At 36.0% G+C, this 16,913-nt stretch overlaps 10 protein-coding genes across 10 annotated transcripts; 4 read left to right on the forward strand and 6 right to left on the reverse strand.

Moving 5' to 3' along the window:
• Positions 1–1,660: 1,660 nt before the first annotated feature.
• Positions 1,661–4,122, forward strand: nhr-118 (Nuclear receptor domain-containing protein; the record flags this gene model as incomplete). The annotated part of the gene is made up of 7 exons (NM_001330866.1): positions 1,661–1,791; positions 1,843–2,086; positions 2,186–2,233; positions 2,852–2,956; positions 3,001–3,167; positions 3,566–3,845; positions 4,006–4,122. 7 exons carry the CDS (start codon positions 1,661–1,663, stop codon positions 4,120–4,122), a joined length of 1,092 nt encoding a protein of 363 aa, NP_001317747.1.
• A 662-nt stretch (positions 4,123–4,784) lies between these two features.
• On the forward strand, positions 4,785–6,243 carry Y47D7A.3 (NR LBD domain-containing protein; the record flags this gene model as incomplete). The annotated part of the gene is made up of 4 exons (NM_001330867.1): positions 4,785–4,871; positions 4,923–5,068; positions 5,112–5,218; positions 5,912–6,243. 4 exons carry the CDS (start codon positions 4,785–4,787, stop codon positions 6,241–6,243), a joined length of 672 nt encoding a protein of 223 aa, NP_001317748.1.
• Positions 5,488–5,656, reverse strand: Y47D7A.17 (uncharacterized protein; the record flags this gene model as incomplete). The annotated part of the gene is made up of 2 exons (NM_001380631.1): positions 5,488–5,566; positions 5,652–5,656. The coding sequence occupies 2 exons, from the start codon at positions 5,654–5,656 to the stop codon at positions 5,488–5,490; spliced, it is 84 nt and encodes a 27-aa protein (NP_001367761.1).
• A 346-nt stretch (positions 6,244–6,589) lies between the features above and the next one.
• Positions 6,590–8,505, reverse strand: grl-5 (Ground-like domain-containing protein). Its single transcript, NM_071815.6, has 4 exons — positions 8,373–8,505; positions 7,300–7,465; positions 6,987–7,255; positions 6,590–6,903 (listed from the first exon to the last, which is right to left on the reverse strand). Exons 1-4 carry the CDS (start codon positions 8,415–8,417, stop codon positions 6,721–6,723), a joined length of 663 nt encoding a protein of 220 aa, NP_504216.1. The 5' UTR covers positions 8,418–8,505; the 3' UTR covers positions 6,590–6,720.
• Positions 8,506–9,806: 1,301 nt separating this feature from the next.
• On the reverse strand, positions 9,807–10,652 carry Y47D7A.18 (Extensin). Its single transcript, NM_001307744.4, has 2 exons — positions 10,014–10,652; positions 9,807–9,964 (listed from the first exon to the last, which is right to left on the reverse strand). Exons 1-2 carry the CDS (start codon positions 10,639–10,641, stop codon positions 9,864–9,866), a joined length of 729 nt encoding a protein of 242 aa, NP_001294673.1. The 5' UTR covers positions 10,642–10,652; the 3' UTR covers positions 9,807–9,863.
• Positions 10,653–11,575: 923 nt separating this feature from the next.
• Positions 11,576–12,058, reverse strand: Y47D7A.6 (uncharacterized protein; the record flags this gene model as incomplete). Its single annotated transcript, NM_071816.5, has 2 exons — positions 11,576–11,752; positions 11,800–12,058. 2 exons carry the CDS (start codon positions 12,056–12,058, stop codon positions 11,658–11,660), a joined length of 354 nt encoding a protein of 117 aa, NP_504217.2. The 3' UTR covers positions 11,576–11,657.
• A 1,176-nt stretch (positions 12,059–13,234) lies between these two features.
• Y47D7A.7 (Extensin-like) lies at positions 13,235–13,709 on the reverse strand (the record flags this gene model as incomplete). Its single annotated transcript, NM_071817.2, has 2 exons — positions 13,235–13,390; positions 13,439–13,709. 2 exons carry the CDS (start codon positions 13,707–13,709, stop codon positions 13,296–13,298), a joined length of 366 nt encoding a protein of 121 aa, NP_504218.1. The 3' UTR covers positions 13,235–13,295.
• Positions 13,710–14,113: 404 nt separating this feature from the next.
• On the forward strand, positions 14,114–14,601 carry Y47D7A.2 (Extensin-like). The gene is made up of 2 exons (NM_071818.5): positions 14,114–14,381; positions 14,436–14,601. Exons 1-2 carry the CDS (start codon positions 14,117–14,119, stop codon positions 14,528–14,530), a joined length of 360 nt encoding a protein of 119 aa, NP_504219.1. The 5' UTR covers positions 14,114–14,116; the 3' UTR covers positions 14,531–14,601.
• Positions 14,602–14,910: 309 nt separating this feature from the next.
• Positions 14,911–15,417, reverse strand: skr-14 (Skp1-related protein; the record flags this gene model as incomplete). The annotated part of the gene is made up of 1 exon (NM_071819.7): positions 14,911–15,417. One exon carries the CDS (start codon positions 15,415–15,417, stop codon positions 14,911–14,913), a length of 507 nt encoding a protein of 168 aa, NP_504220.4.
• An 851-nt stretch (positions 15,418–16,268) lies between these two features.
• skr-7 (Skp1-related protein) lies at positions 16,269–16,853 on the forward strand (the record flags this gene model as incomplete). The annotated part of the gene is made up of 1 exon (NM_071820.7): positions 16,269–16,853. One exon carries the CDS (start codon positions 16,269–16,271, stop codon positions 16,851–16,853), a length of 585 nt encoding a protein of 194 aa, NP_504221.1.
• Between the last annotated feature and the right edge of the window lie 60 nt (positions 16,854–16,913).

Genomic DNA, 16,913 nt, shown 5'->3' on the forward strand with positions numbered 1-16,913 from the left:
CAAGCTTTCACAAAACGCCATTTTGCACTAAAAACAAAAATTTAAAACTTTGGAATCTAACAAATAAGTCTCATTGTTTCAGTTTCCAGCACCTTTTAATTTTTTTTGATAATCAAAAGTATTTCTTCTGTCCTCGGAAGTTCTATAATGTTTACAGTGCACAAATAAAATTGGAAGATTATATATAAGTAAATTTTCAGAAAAAGATCAAAAGAACCAGTGGCGTCGATGGAGACTTCATCAGTTCAGTATTTTGTTTTCATTTTTAAATGTTTTTTCCAAAGATCGGTTAATTTTTTTTGGTTGCAAAAGTGTGCCTTGTGGTTTTTGCACCGAAAAATCCTGTACTCAAAACCCTTTCCCAAAATAAATAGAAATCTTCCAAACTACACACACACACCTGCTCTTCCCGTTTAGAAAACTCCTTGTTTTTATTTACACCAAAACAAATACAAAACGGTTTGTGGTGACCATCAAAACCGTGTATGAGCACAAAAGAGCACGCACTTTTGGTGTTTGCTTCTCGGTCAGTTCATCGGATCTGACTGAATCAAAGAAGAGCTTTCCAAAAAAGAAGACACTTTTGTTCGCAAGATTGGTCTTGCTTTGACAGCTTATCTACCGTATTCCCTTTTGTAGTATTGAACCCAACTGCATCTGTTTAAAAGATCATATTTCGGTTAATTTTGAAGATATTAATAAGTTAGCATGTATGTTCAAAATTATAGAAACAGAAACAGCAAATACTTTGCTAGTTTACAATTTTTGAATAGCACAGACGACAACCGAGATATGAGCTGTCAAAGTTGAACAATGGGGTGCAATATTAATAAAAAATCGGTTTATCTCGGCTGTTTCGACTTTATTTACAATTAGATCTTTCAATTAACTGCAAAATATTGCATTTTATGTCGTTTTTAGATAGGAAATTTTCGATATTTTGAAACTGAATAGAGCTATAAGTTTCTCAATATATATGAGACATAGTGCATCGACCAAAAACGCCTTATTGAACTTTACATAACAATAGACATTTGTAGCGATCTCAACGAATAAAGTGTTGACCTCGAAAGAAAATTTAATTAGTAGTTTTCCTCTTAAACTATGATTGGATTGTTGGTGAAGCTACTGGGAAATAGGAAGGACGACCTGTATCGACCAATTTATCTTAAACGTTTCAACTAAAAAAAAATGCCGTTCGTATTTTCATAGTTTCTTCGTTGAACTATTTTTTGGCCATTTTCAAAATTCCAAATAAAAGTAAAAACCTTCAGTTTGGATGTAGCCAGTTTTATCAAAAAATTTTAACTGAATACTCAATGATCATATATTCAGTGTTACCCTATACTCAAGTTTCAACAAATCTACAGTAATCCTACAGTACCCGTCATTAGCACCCGACCACTACATTTTTCAAAACCTACAGTACCCTCGTGATATCTGACAACTCAATCAAAAGTCAATATGAGGTGTAACATCAAAGATTGTGACAGACGAACAGTTAAACGGTGTGGATTTTTTAACAAAAAATCAAAAAAACATGTTCCAAGAATTAATTCATTCTTAACCTAGTTATATTTAATAGATTTCTGAAAATAGATGAACATACACTAAACCATAGGTTATTGATACAGCATTTTTATTATTTGCAGCTTAATCAATGGAGCAGTCAAAAATGAATGTGAAGCCACAACCACTAGTAAGCGCCTGCCTGGTTTGTGGAGACCCAAATATTCAGCGCCACTACGGAACCGTGTCCTGCAATGGTTGTAAAGGGTTTTTCAGAAGAAGGTCAGTTTTGATGGTGTGGATAGTTTTTTTTTTCAGAAAAAAGGATTTCAGTATATGGGAGAAAAGAACGTATAAATGCAGCTTCCACAATCAATGCTCAATTGAGCACAAGTACCGTAACCGCTGTAGAGCATGCCGACTGGAAAAGTGTTTTCGTGCTGGGATGGATGCTTCAGCAATTCGGAATAAAAGAGCCAAACGAAAATCACAACCTGAGTCCCCGTGTACGGAAGAAATCGAAAATCGAGCGCTGAGCTGGCAAACTGAAGCCATAATTGCGCTGTTAATGCAGAAGGTTTTGATTTTTATAGAAATGTAAAAATGTTTAAATACAATAAATTAAATTAATGAACTGTTCAAAGGTGCATTACAATATTATTGAGATTTTTTCCAGAATGGTCAGACCCACAATAAGTTAAGCCAATTCAGTGGAGCGTCAGAGGTAAGCGGAGAGCTTTGGCTTAAATAAAATATCTTCAATGGGGAAGCTGTTTTAAAAATTGTATTGTTATTGCCCAAATTTACAAATATAACAAAAGAAAAACAGGAAAATTCGTTAACATTCAGCATTTTTAGTCAGAAAAATCGACAAAAAACCTTACAGGTGGTGTTGTCGAATTTTTTATTGCTTTCTTGATTTAGGTACCTTAAGGCCTATGGGTAAAACATTTTAACCAAAGATAACTAACTTGTATACTCAAAATTAAACGGTGATTTCAAAAAAAAATCAGTTTCCAGCCGTTGCGACATTGGCAAGTCGGTCAAATTTCAAACTTTAACTAATTTTAGATCATTTTTGAGCCACAATAACGTTTTTTGAAAAGTTTTTGAGAAGTTTCATTATGAAATTCAGTTTTTTCAAACAATTTTGAGTATAAAAAAGCAACTAAAAAGATCGAAATCACCAGTTTAAAAATCGTAGGCCACGAGGCTCATTCAAATTGTTATCTTTTTTTTTAACTCGTTTTACTTTTGAGCACGAATACTGCAATTTGTAACAATTTCCCCATTGGCGATACTTCTTCTTTAAACTACTTCTAATCAAAAATCCAAAATTCAGTTCAATTTCTCGACTAGATCATTCGTCACATTAGAAACACTTCATCTGAATCGCCACCAATTACCAAATCGGATTTGGCTCGAGAATACGTTACCAGAGTATCAAGTGAGTTTTAGGATGTGCCCCCAAAAAAAAGTTCCTTTTATCAGATGCTGGTCCACGCTGATAAGAATGTGCTAATGAGCCTATCGATTTTATCAGTTTGCTGGCTGACTAGCGCTTTTGAATCCTATAAATTCGAATGTGATGGTATTCTGTTTGCCGATGGGAGCTGGTTTCCAAGGGATCGGAAACTCAGGAGCCAGGTTTGCTCAAGGTAAAAAATGCCTACCTACCTGCCTACAAAGCAGGAATCACATCACAAAACTATGTAGTCTTACTTTGGTGTAAAGAAAAAGCAATGGCACCAGTTCCACGAAAAAAGAAGTTTGCTAAGCCTAAAATTCCTTTTTTTTTTAACCATGAGCAAGATCATTAAAGTGACCAAGTTTTTTAAGCTAAAGTAAATTGGCAAATACTTTTGTCAACTTTTTGTAACTTCCACTCTTTTTCAACTTGTGAACAGTGGCTATTTCATTTTGAATGAACTAGTTGAAAAATAGATAGTGTTATAGAATTTAAGAAATCTAGAAATTATTTTATCAAACAAAAGTGAGCATAATGTGTTGTAGTTATCCTATCAGAATGCTCTAAAAAGTTCAAAATCTATTACAGATGTGTAACGTACTTCGGATGTACAGTCGATTTATTCCTGACCCAAGTGGTATATCGGATAAAGGAGCTGAAAATCGATGAGACCGAAATCACACTTTTGAAGGCGATATGCCACTTGCAACCCAGTCCTCAATTATCAAGACATGCCATTGAAATAGTAGCGAATGGACAGACAAAGTACAAAAAAGTTCTGTGTGAATATATTCGATCAAATACCGATGGGTATATGGATGCTTCCATACGACTGTGCAAGATTCTGCAGATCCTGCCGGAACTTGATGTGAGTGGAGTCTAATAAACCCTGTAGATGTCGGGCGCCACATTAGTTGCCACATTGACCGGTCATTGACCACGATAAAAATAAACATTTATTGGTTCCTCCCATTTCTTGGCATTTTCGTAAGGATTTTGATAGTGAAGATAAAATAAGATTTTTGCAGGCACTCGCCAAACTCGAAGAGGACAATGGACTGTTGGTTTCACTCAGTGGCATCGAACTCAATGCAGCTCGCCAGGAAGTGCTTCCAGGAAACAGTCTGATGGCAGTTTTGATTTAACCACTTTTTCACGATTGTTTTATTGCTTTTTTAAATTTATTTTACCGCATTTTATATATTATTACTGCACCCCATGACTCAACTTTGACTTCTCTGTTGTTTTTAGTCTTGATAAATATTTGTCAATTGAAAAAATAACTTTTACTCCTTTTTCTACAGTCGTTGTTATTAATTATTATTATTATCTGTTGTAAAAAGTTGCAAATTTTTAAAAAGGGACTGCATCTAAACTATAGAAAATGTTTTTAGCTAGTGCATTTTTTAGAAATTCGTGGCAACTTTTCTTGAAATCTTTTGACGAACTCTTGACTTTCAAATTACAAATGAGGTAGCTTCATGTTGATCGAGAGATCATTCAGTGGCCCTCGTGAGCGAGAAATTCATTGAACAAACATACTATAAACAACACCATGTAACGTAGTATGTTTGCTCGCGGAGCTGCAGAAATGTGTTCATTTTCGCGCAGCAACGTAGTCCAAATTTGATACTTGTGTGATGATCACTTTGAAGCTGCAGGTAAGTACCAAAACGCCGATGAAGCATCCCTTGTTCCATCTCCAAAATTGTACACCTTCGAGCAAGCGTTCAATAACCCGAATTTGATCTTCAATAGGACAAAACTCACGCCAACCGGAAAACGATTTGCAACATCTATCGACGTTATGCAGAATTTCCGAAGAGTATTCATACTATTCAAAGATGTTTTATCAGTGATTCCAGAGTTTTCGAAACTGTGTGAAAGTGATAAGGCAAACACATAAAATCTAGTTTAATAGTTCGACAAAGTCAGCTTGTTTTAGATGACTCTTGGGAAATCTCGTTTCTCTGTGTTCTATTGGTGGCTTCTATGCTGTTGGATAGCCAAATGTGGAAGCTCGGGTGTATGCTACTCAAACGGCTCATACTTTCCATTGGACACCAACTTTCAACCAATTCCAGATTTGAAGTGGGTATACCAGAAAAAAGTTCAAGAATTTTCAAAATTGCAGAGGTATCACCGAATTGGCAATCGAAGCGGTGTCAAAACCATTGGCAAGGCTGTGTCTTACTGAAGAGGAAATTTTGATTGGAAGCGTGTTTGCCGTGTTTTTTGAGTGTAAGTCTACTTCTACTTTTGCGTCTGCTTTTTTGCCTGCCTAACTATTTTCCGCCACCAACTCAATCGAAAAGTTTTTGGTATCAGTAGCAACTTTCTTAGAGTTCTCAAACACATACATGTAACCAAAAAATCTATATAAGTTTAAAAAAATACGGTACTTCTATTCCTGGCCCCAAATAAAAAATGCTTTGGAGCTGCCATATGTTACTTGGGACTTGCTGAAAATATTGAAATGTTGCATAGTTTTTGGAAAGGGCATTTGCTTTTCAAATCTTCAATCCACCGAGTCCGCATCCGTGCTCTGCATATAGAGTTCCTATCGAGTTAGCCAACCATCCGAGGGACCTGAAAGTTAGTTTTTGAAAGAACTAAGTTCATTTATTTTTCGACAAAAGCAATCTGAAAACTACACAAATGTCATAGAACTCACCACATTTCCGATACTTTCTCAGAAATCTAAGCAGAAATAGTCGAGAAATGAATGCAATTCGTTTTTTGTTGCTATTGTACAAACGTGAAGAAATGGGGCATTGCCAATAATAAATGAAAAAAAAAAAGTCTAAAATTCTAGGAGAAAAATGCGTGGAATCGTTTTTTTTTTCAAACAAAAAATTAATTTGTTTACCAAAAAATTTAAAAATCAAAAAAAAATTCCATCAAATATGTGCCTAACTCGAAACCATTCTTCAGATCCTCTCCCACCGAAAATGCCCCATGCGAGTACCCAAATTCTTTCTAACGCACGTGACCGTTACATACAATGTATGATAAATGTGTCATCATGTTCTGAAGTTCAAAGTGCGTTGCGTCTCGCCGAGATTTCATTGATTTTTCCATCAATTACGGTAGGCAAGTTGAATGGAATTAAAAACTCCAAATCTTTCCAAAACTTCATGACACCTAAAATCTTAAACTTTCAAAACCTCGTGCACTTGACATCAGACAATATAAAGGTTTTGGATGCTATGCGAGTTTTGGAAGCCGATCAATTGTTTAGGGATGTATTTATTGTAAAGCCTTAATTTTATAGTTAACTTATTTAAATTTTGCCTCTTATGGATTGTATCTCGTTCAGGTCTTTCATCTTCTACCTCATTCTTGTTGCTTGTTCTCGTTATTAAAAAATTTTCATTATTTGTTATTTGCCAATTAACAATTTTGATAAAAATCAAGCGAACCAAATTTAAAAAAAAATTGTATTTTTTTCTGAAATCTTGAATTTTCTGAGATTTTTTTCCCTCTTTATCCCGCCCCAGCCCAACCTAAGCCTAAGCCTAAAAAAGATGCAGTTTAATAGGGAAAATACGCTGTCCATTCTTTCTGAAAAATTCTGGAAAATTCATCCTGAAAAAAGAAACATTCCCAAATATTAATAGGTTGAGATTTATTAATGTCAATCAGGCTTTCAAGTCAAGGTAACACAAATGATCGAAAAATTGCACATCTTCGTTAAAGGTATTTGAATAAGAAATTATTAGTTCAAAAGTACACCAGTCTTCTTAAGAAGATTGTTTGAAAGCGAAGCACGTGGTTCCGTCCTTCTCAGTCTCACAATAGAGTTCAGTGTTCACGATGTACGAGAATGTTCCTTTTGAGCAGATGACGTCAACGCGTCCACCGATAGCATCAGCGGCGGCGGTCTGGATTTGACGTTTGGCGACGGCAGTGCTTTCGTGGATGTTCTGAAGTATGTGGAAGGTTTATGAGAAAAGATTGGATGTGGAGATTGCTTATGAATCGATTAAAACCTGGAATAAAAACTTACAGCCACAATAATAGCCTTGAGATCTTCAGAATTACATTTGGGATCAAAAACATTCTCCTCTCTCTTCACACGAGCAACATATCCTTCAGACTGATCAACTCCAGTGTCAATATCCATAACATCCACATGTCTCTTGTGTGGAGCAGCATATGCTTGTGGTGGTGGAGCGACGATTGGCTGTGGTGGAGCTGATTGAACAGCAAATTGAGCTGGCTGAGCGGCGAAAGGTGCTGGAGCGGCGTAGGAAGATCCGAAGGATGATTGCTGTGCTGAAAATCACACTGTTACAAGAGTACAGAAAGAAATAGATTACGTTGATATTGTGGTTGTTGTTGGTATCCAGCTCCTCCAGCGGTGAATGTTGGAGCAGAGTAGGCTCTAGCATAGCCACCGCCTCCACATGGAGATGGTGGAGGTGGTGGTGGGCAAGCTGGTGGAGCAGAGCATCCACAGGAGGATCCTCCTCCGAAGAAGAATGCCTGGAAATTTTATGATTCATGATTTGAAGTAGAGTAGAGTTGGTTAGTAGGCTCTTCAGAACACCCTTATTTTCTCAACTAATCTAGCACCCGGTTATTATATCTAGTTGAAAAGTTTGTATAATTGGGATTATAAAAAATGTTTAAAAGTTTAAATGAACTCTATAGAAATGTAGAGCATTTTGCAGAAAGTTTTAATTTTTTTTTAAAATTTTCTCTTATCTACGAAATTCTTAATTTTATTTAACGCTTTTTTTTTAATTTTCCAAAAAAAATTGGGAACATTTTTCCACAGCGGTGGAACAACATTTACAAAATCCATTTTTTCTCATCGTGTTTTTTATGGAAAATCACATCAAAAACAAATAAATATTTTACTTTCTGAAAATAATTTAAAAAAATAATCGCAATGTGAAGAGTGAAAAATCATATTTTTGAAATTTTTAATAGAAAATAAGTTTGTCGTTAGAAAGTACAAATATTCCTCTATATTTTTATATAAATTCTCATAAAAATTAGACAAACCGATAAAAAATGGATTTTGTAAATGTGTCGCACATCTCTTATCTAAATAATATAAAAATATATCATGATATCATAGTTAGCTATGATATTCAAAATCCCAAAATAAAAATACATCCAAATTTAAATAAATCATTTTGAAAAAGAGATAAATGTCAGAAAGCAAAATAACCCAAAATACCAAAAGCTTTTTGTGAAATACCTAATTTTGCTAAATTTTGACAGATTTTACCACGGTCATTTTTGATCTTATCAAAAAGTTGTCAACTAACAAAGTACGTGCAAAATATTTATCAACATATTGCCCATCAAAATTTTTTTGATAAAATTTAAGACAACCGAGATAGAAGCCGTCAAAGTAAAGCAATCGGGATGTAAGCCCTACCTGCGCCGTGGCAAATCCGACAATCAACAACACCGCAGTTCTCATCATGGCTAGCAACAATGACGTCCAGTGAGGGATGAGAAAATATGTATGCTTGCCAATTTATAGCAGAGGTGTGTTATATCCTCTCGGTATCACAAATGCCCGCCTTGTTGCGACGTCTTCCTCGAAAAAACGGGTTCCAGGCAGATGGTAGAAAAAGAAGGAAGAAGACGGGATTTCATCTTTTTTCAACAGCGGATGAGATACGAGTCGCGAGAAAAGCAAAAGAAGGAGGCTAGTTAGCATCTATGTCACACCTTTAGGAACATACGAGAACAGCAGTAGAACAAGGAACTACTAATGATTCAATCGAATTCTAATTCAATTTCCAATTAAAGCTCTCCTCTCATCTCTAGGAAAAGCCAAACCAATCATTATCACAGAGACTTCTCCTCCCGATCCATCAAATAAATCGGATTGGATAGATATTGCGTAAGGCTTTTTGCAGTCTTGAAGATGCGGGAAGCCGATGAAAAAAAAAAGAAAAATGGGAAAAACATAACGAGATTTTGCGTGCGCAATTCCATAAGCAGTTCAATGATGATGCCATTGGGGAAATGATATCGAAAATTGTATAATGATCAAGTAGGCTAGAAGATATGTAACAAGAGTTATATTTTTGAATATCGGTTTACCACAGCTGTTGTCCGCAGACCATTTTTTAGATACCATATTAGTATTGCATGTTCAACTTCGACAGATTATATCTCAGCTGTCATATGTTCTTCAAAAAAATTGCCAACTGTAAATTTATTCAGTACATATGAAATCAATATCAACAATTTTACTTTCAAATAAAAATAGAATTTTAGAAAAATTTTTGGCTTTTGATTTGCCAATTTTTATTTCAAAATGACAAAATGAGTAAAGAATAATATAAGTTACTTATAGGGCTTCCATGTATGTATGTGTTAAAACGCCTACCTGTCTGAACTTAAGGCGACCTCAGCCTGCCTCAATATGCCTCAAAATGCCTTAAAGGTCGGCCTCAATACGAGCCGTATGCATAACTTGATTTTCAAGAAAATGATAGAAATTCGAAAACTCACGACAACATGTAAAAGGTTTCAGGCAGGCGTCAGGCGGCCCTGAAACCGCGCCTGGCTAGTAGGCCTACTGCCTACTGCCTACTATGAAAGCCTAGTTTCTTCATTTGTTCAAAAGTTGAACAATTCTAGAAAACTATCCTCATAAACTTGGTAATTACAGTTTCAAATCATTTCTCTGCCAGTGTAACAATTTTATCGTGTCAAAAGTTATTCTCCATAGGTTACTCTGCAAATTTTGTCCAATGTTAAACAATCATCAAAGAAAATGCATTTAAACAATTTATTGAAAAATTTACAGCTAAAGTCAGAGACTTTGAAATTTGGTGAAATTATTTTTATTGAAAAAAATTGGCAGTGGTAAATTGATACTTGAAAATTGATAGACTTGGAACTTCAAATTCTATTGCTTTCTGTGACGGAATCTACGAATCGCGTCGAGAGAAAGAGCACGACGTTGGAAATGACGGTTATGGGCGGTGCGAGCCTTTGCACGTTGACGATCTGAAAAAATATTATAAAAATTTCAAAGCCTTCTTTCTGATTGACTTACAAGATCCAGCAGAGTTTGAAGTGTAATCCATAGCTGTTGCCGAATACGAAGCAGGTGCTGGAGCATAATTCGTCTCAGTGGGTGCCTCGAAGTTAGAAGTATATCCGGATGGGGATGGTGCTGAGTAAGATGGCTTCTGGGCATAGTCAGATGGTGGGGAAGCCACTGGATATTTCTTCGGTGCGGTGTAGCTTGGAACAGAGTAAGATGGAGTCGTATCATAGGATGATGGTGTTGTCTCGTAAGTTGGAGCAATTGGGTACTTCTTACTTGCGGCGTGACTTTGAACTAGGTATGATGGAGTTGTTTCATAAGATGGTGTGGTTTCATATGTTGGTGCAATTGGGTACTTCTTTGAAACTTGGTAGCTTGGTTCTGGATAAGAAGGAGTTGTTTCGTAGGAAGCTGTAGTTGGGTAAGTTGGAGCTTCAGTTGGGTATGTTGGTGGTGCAGTTGAGTAAGCAGGCTTCTGAGCATAATCGTTGGGAGGCATTTGATAGGTTGGCGCAACTGGGTACTTCTTCGCAGTTGGGTAGGATGGAGGTGGTGTTGGATAGGTGTCCGGAACTCTATATCCACATTGAACGAGGACCACGAGAAGTGATGAGAAAAGGATGAAAGAACGCATTGCAGGGAAAATTGTGGTTGGTATATGTTTCCCATGTTTATATACACTTGAAAATGTTAAACTCTGACCAAAAGACACTAAATGAGAATTGAAATGGTCGTTAGAGAAAATAGCTATTCTTCCTGGAAAGTCATAGCTATTAATTGGCAAAGAACGTTTCTATTTCCATTACTATAGTATGCTTCCTACCTGACTTGGTACAAATAAGTCAATAATGGTTTTTTTTTAATTTGAAAGCGAAAAAAATTAAGTTTGGATAATAGATTTTGGAAATTATTTCGTCAATTTTTGCGATGTAATAACCTTTTTTTCCAACAAAAAAGTTTGAAGTTATTATATTTCAAAGCATGGCAAAAATTTTAATTTAAGAATTTATTCTATAAAAACAAACGTACATATAATAATACTTTTCAAAAAATTGTTGAAGTTTTTTTACAGTCAAAAGTGTTAAAAACTCTGTTTTCACTTATCATGTCTTTGGAAGTCGATAGAATTTTTTTTTCAAAGGACTTTACAGCTTAATTGTGTTTAAACTCTACGTAGACTCTTCAACATTTAAAATTACTCTCAGGAAGTCACATTTTTGGAAAGTTAGACAATTTACAAAATCTTTAACTGAAAACTTTGTAGCTTTTTATCATAATATTCGGAAGTGTTTAAGCATAATCCTGGGCATTTAAATGAAACCTGTGTTATTTGACCTATTATGAATTGTTCGAAAACGTTGCTGCATACGAGAACTGTCAAGTAGAAAAAAGCCGATCTGAAATATTTTCAGGAAAATTTTTAAATTAAAATTAGTGGTCAAAATTTAAAACTTTTTCAATTTTTTTCTCGAAAAAAAATCTGCATTTTTTGAGAAAAAAGCTCAGACAAAAAATATTTTTTTTGATTTTTTTCCAGCTTTCTCCATTAATGTGAACGGTTTAATAATATTATAGCATTCTGAACATTTTATTCGCATTAAGCCGATAAATGTTGTTGAGAGAACAAAAAATGGCGACAATCCTAAATTTTCACTGCTTCTTCTGCTGGAATCTCTTGATTGGTTGGAGCTCACGATGCAGGTATTGTCGATTGTGAGCAGTTCGTGCTTTTGCTCTTTTGCGAGCTGAAAATTTAACGTTTTATTTTATTTTTAAAAAACCAAAAACTTACACTCTGAAGTAGATACGGAATCTTCTGCGGCGTTATCCTCGTCGCTAAAGAATTTTGAAACTTCGGCTGATGGAGCCGCCACAGCGGAATAAGTTGGCTTCACTTCACTTTCGGCTGGAGAAGATTTGTATGTCAAAGCAACTGGATACTTTTTTGCAGTTGGATACAATGGCGGAGGAGTTGGATAGCTATCCAAAACTGGGTACTCACAATGAACCAGAACAGCCATCAGCCCAGAGAAGAAAATAAGAGAACGCATTTCTATTTCAGTAAGCTACTGAATTTATTTTTATAGTGTTCCAGTATCAACTTTGAACATTTAGTTTCAAAAAAAATTCAATTAATTTTAATGGCAATTAAATTCGCGATAGTAGTCAGGAACCGCCCGAAAATCATTTTCCGTCGAGTAAAACATTGTTAGTTCATTTGTGTTGTGGAAAATAGTAAAATCTGAATTGTAGAAGTTTTATTGGTTTCTGCAGAGAAATAAGAAGAAGAAGATCCATGATCATGTGACGCCCATCTTTGATGCAATCTTTAAACTTTTGGTAAGTTATGAGAAAATTGAGAGAAGAATTTTAGAAGTCTAGGTTTCCGATTTGATATATTGCTTTTAATTTTTTCATTGCCTGCTCAGTCAAGAGCGAGTCACGGCAACTTGGTCCAAAACCATTTCTAATTAGTAAACTCTCAAAAACCACAACTAATTAGCTTAAAATCATTGCTAATTAGCAAAAATAAGCTAATTTACAATGGTTTTAAGCTATTTAGTTGTGGTTTTTGAGAGTTTACTAATTAGAAATGGTTTTGGACCGAGTTGCCGTGACTCGCTCTTGACTGAGTATAGAAGGAGCATCCTCGACTGGAAAATACCGAAAAGTGTAGATTCTGATTTTACGCGGGAATTCAAATTTGGTTTTTGTATTAATTTAATTGTTCGCGTGCTTATTGCAATCTTTTTTTTGATAACTTTCGGTGTATTTTCACATGCTACAAAAAAGCGCAGAAATTCCAAATTTTTAAAAATTTTTAAACGAACTTTTATCACTGCTAACAGAATTCTCCAGTTTTCTCTTTATGCTTTGGTAAATACTTACTAAATATTTTCAGTAATTTTCCCATTGACAATGCTCCTTCCTTATCTATGTCAGATTTTTCATTCTCAGATTTCCTGAGATTAATTTTTGTTTCTTTTTTCCGATTGTTCAGAACAGAATGCTCTAAATTATGCATACTCGGTGGGAGAGGGATCTCTGGAAAAAATATTTGGTCAAAAAAATTAGAATTTCCTTTTGGTTAACCTCACTTGATTTTACAAAATGTGGGCTACCCGTTTTTGAGAAAAACTCGCACCAAATTTCGGGCCATGTTAAAAGTATATTTCTTTTCTAGAAATTGACATTTCAAACTATTTCAAAAAAAATCTTGAATTAAAAAAATTGCTTTATTTTTTTCAGTAAAAAATTTACAAAATCTTGAACCAAAACGATTTTAATCTATTGTTTCTTCTGTTGGAATCTCTTGATTGGTTGGAGAGCACGTCGTTGGAATTGGCGATTGTGTGCGGTACGTGCCTTGGCTCGCTTGCGATCTGAAATTTTGAAAAATTGTTAGTCTTTTGTTTGAAGCTGTCTTTTACATTCGGATGTTGCGGAGGCACTGGTAGCTGATTCAGATTCAGTATCTTCTTGATTGTCACTTGAAGTATAAGCAGATGGAGCTGGTGGTGGTTGAGCAGAGTAGGATGGTGTAGATGGATATGTTGGAGCGACTGGGTACTTCTTCGGAGTTGGGTAGGATGGTGGTGGTGTTGGATAGGATGGTGTAGTTGGATAGCTATTCTCAGCAACTGGGTATCCACATTGAACAAGGATGACCAAGAGAGCAGAGGAGATGATGAAGGAACGCATTGTTGGAGTGATGTTTCCTGTAAGGTTTCGGGAACTTATATACTATGCCATCTTCAACTTTGATCAATTGGAACTGGAACCAGTATCCCCTTGTGATAGCTAGTTGGAAAACCCATTTCAAACAAGGGAGGTGAACTTTGGCATTTTGTAGTTTTGTAGGTAGTAGTAGTAGATTTCAGGAGTGATAAGAATTAGTTTTGCAGGCAATGCCAAAATGACCAAGCAGAATACGTTCTTAAATCTTCATATTGTACACCAAAGAACATGTATTAGTTACAGAAACCTCATAAAATAAACTACTCTTACAATTAGCTCCCTTTTTTTCAGTTCACTTCCAAAAGTTCATAGTAGATTTTTCGTATAAAAGGTATTTCAGGACTTCAGTCGTTATCAATTTCAACATCAAAATGCGTTCCTTCATCATCTTCTCTACCCTTTTGGTCATCCTTGTTCAATGTGGATACCCAGTTGCTGAGAATAGCTATCCAACTACACCATCCTATCCAACACCACCACCATCCTACCCAACTCCGAAGAAGTATCCAGTCGCTCCAACATACCCATCTACACCATCCTACTCTGCTCCACCAGCTCAATCTGCTTATTCTTCAAGTGACAATCAAGAAGATACTGAATCTGAATCAGTTACTGGTGCTGCTTCAACATCGGAGTGTAAGGGAAAACATCAATTTCTGACTAAAAATTCAATAAATAAATATTTTACAGATCGCAAGCGCGCCAAGGCACGTACCGCGCACAATCGGCAATTCCAACGACGTGCTCTCCAGCCAATCAAGAGATTCCAACAGAAGAAGCAATAGATTTAGTAGTTTTAGTGCAAATTGCACTGTGATTTTTTAAAACTTGAACAAATAAACATTTCATAATTCAACTCATTTTTCTCAACTCAACATCAACTTAGAAATGTTATGTGTGAAGCAGTAACAGATTTTTAAAATTGAACTCATGGTGAATGCTTTCAACATTCTCCAAAACTTGCATTGAATGGTGTGGAGCATTTCCAAAAGTTTAACAAAATCACCCGATGTTTTTGCATCCAAGACCAATTTTCAATAAGAAAAATAATCGATGTTTGATTACAAGTATGGTGTTCTTTTTTCAAAATTTTGAACATAAATTTTATTTTCAATCAAAGTGGAACATGAAAAGAAAAGAAAAAAGTCATTAAAACATCAGAAAATTAAGCAACTTCTACGGCACCTCCCTCAGCAGCATCCTGTTCGTCCGTATTGATTCCGAAAATCTCTCTGAGTTCAGCTGTCGTTTTGCCCTTTGCCATGTTGGATACAGTCTTACAACCATAGTACATAAGACCCTTGATGTCAAGGAAGTTTGACGCCAGAATCAAATCGAACAGAGCTTCATCCTCAATTTTCAAGAACTTTTGATCCCATTCTGGAATGGTGAGGGTCTTGAGAACATTCATATTGTCCTCTGGAATTGCATCGGCGTTGTGCTTCTCACACCATTCAGCGACCTTCTCCATAGTCTTTCCATTCACATTAGTAACTGGAATTGGATCACGGGTCTCAATGTTTTCAATGGTATAACCGAGATTCTCAATGAGATTGCTGAGAGTCTTCGATTGTTGGACGGCTTTCTCGCTCATTTTTGTCACGACTCCATCGTTTGAAATGATCTTGTAAAAGATTTGGGCGGCTGGAGCATCGGAAACTGGAGCAGACATGGTGATGAGTATGTCGATTCTGAAAATTGAATTCTTAGATTGCGAGATGACTGGAAAATAGAAAATAGGTAAAGGTATCGATGGCAAACCTAACTGACTAGATTTAAACTAAAATTAAATGAGATTTTGGAAGATTATCGGAGTAAAAAAAAATTTTGACGTCACCTACAACAAGAGTGTAATAAGGTTGTAAGGCAGGCAAAAAAGGATAGAAACAGGAAAAGCAGATAGAAAACACCAGATCCAAGACAAGGAAAATTGCATAATGAATGGGTGAGTACAGACAATGCACACCGTTCTGTCAGACGCGCCGTTGAAAATGAATCGATAAGTTGCACAATGTGTTATAGAGTCCCCTCAGCCGAGCTAAAGACGAAGAACAGCTGCAAATATAGTAGTGTGTATGTACATTTTCCAATCAATAACTGACTTACCGCGCGTCCGATGGGTTACATTTGCAGCGTTCTCGTCGTTTAGCGAAAACAGTCTGTTCGATGGTCATTCTGTCGTTTGGCTCTCATCGCGAGCAGTCGCAATTTATTTTCTCTTACTTTTCTTTTTTCTTATGTTTTTTCCTCGTTTTCTACAGTCCTGGTCAAAAAGATATTCCTTTTATTTAGCAGTTTTGATAATTTTGAAATTTTTCAAATGGTTATAACTCTACTAAAAATGCAATTTTTCGTGAAGAACGAATGTTGAAAATATATGTGAACCAAAATTCAATTCTTTCTCGGTAGTTTCCCATTTTTCATTCTATCATTCCGCAATTTTACTCTCTTAAACTTCATCTGCACTCTTCAGCATATCTATATTGATTTATATCTTTCCAGAAATCACCCTAACTTTCAAAAATGTCTGCTGAAGCCGCCGCCGTCGAAGTTCAAGCCAACGAGGCTCCAATTGTCGCCCCAATCATGTACAAGGTCGAATCAAGTGATGGACAAGTCTATGAAATCAGTGATGAAGCAGTAAAGCAGTCGAACACCCTCTCCAATCTGATTTCTACATGTGTTGCCAATGATGTTGCTTCAATGGATCCAATTCCAATTACCAATGTCACCGGAAACATCATGAAGATGGTCATTGAGTGGTGTGAGAAACACAAAGGAGAAACACTTCCAGTTGAAGATGACAGTGTTCCCAAGAACATCACTGTTCCAGAATGGGATACCAACTTCTTGAAAATCGACAACGACGTGCTCTTCGACTTGATTGTTGCCTCCAACTTCCTTGATGTGCCTGGATTGATGAGCTATGCATGCAAGATGGTCGCCAACATGGCTATCGGAAAGTCCCCTGATGAGATGAGAGTTCTCTTTGCAATTCCAACTGATGAGGAGGATGAAGCTGCCGAGAAGGCTGCAAAGGAGAAGGCTGAAGCTGAGAAAAAGGCAATCACAGAGAAGGACGCAGCTGAACCATCAACTTCCAAGTAACTCCCACGTTCTAAATTTTCCGAGTTTTTGATCAAATAAATTCATTTCGCTGTCATTAAA

This window comes from Caenorhabditis elegans, chromosome V, assembly GCF_000002985.6.
Source record: "Caenorhabditis elegans chromosome V".
Lineage (NCBI taxonomy): Eukaryota > Metazoa > Nematoda > Chromadorea > Rhabditida > Rhabditidae > Caenorhabditis > Caenorhabditis elegans.

Excerpts from the sequence above, each read along its gene's own strand:
- grl-5 (NM_071815.6), bottom strand. The coding sequence starts at position 8,417 with ATGAGAACTGCGGTGTTGTTGATTGTCGGATTTGCCACGGCGCAG. Across the intron at positions 7,466-8,372 it reads TCGGATTTGCCACGGCGCAG|GCATTCTTCTTCGGAGGAGG; the intron begins GTAGGGCTTACA and ends TAAAATTTCCAG. Across the intron at positions 6,904-6,986 it reads TCAAGGCTATTATTGTGGCT|AACATCCACGAAAGCACTGC; the intron begins GTAAGTTTTTAT and ends CACATACTTCAG.
- Y47D7A.2 (NM_071818.5), top strand. The coding sequence starts at position 14,117 with ATGCGTTCCTTCATCATCTTCTCTACCCTTTTGGTCATCCTTGTTCAA. Across the intron at positions 14,382-14,435 it reads TGCTGCTTCAACATCGGAGT|ATCGCAAGCGCGCCAAGGCA; the intron begins GTAAGGGAAAAC and ends AATATTTTACAG.
- Y47D7A.18 (NM_001307744.4), bottom strand. The coding sequence starts at position 10,641 with ATGCGTTCTTTCATCCTTTTCTCATCACTTCTCGTGGTCCTCGTTCAA. Across the intron at positions 9,965-10,013 it reads TTCAAACTCTGCTGGATCTT|ATCGTCAACGTGCAAAGGCT; the intron begins GTAAGTCAATCA and ends ATATTTTTTCAG.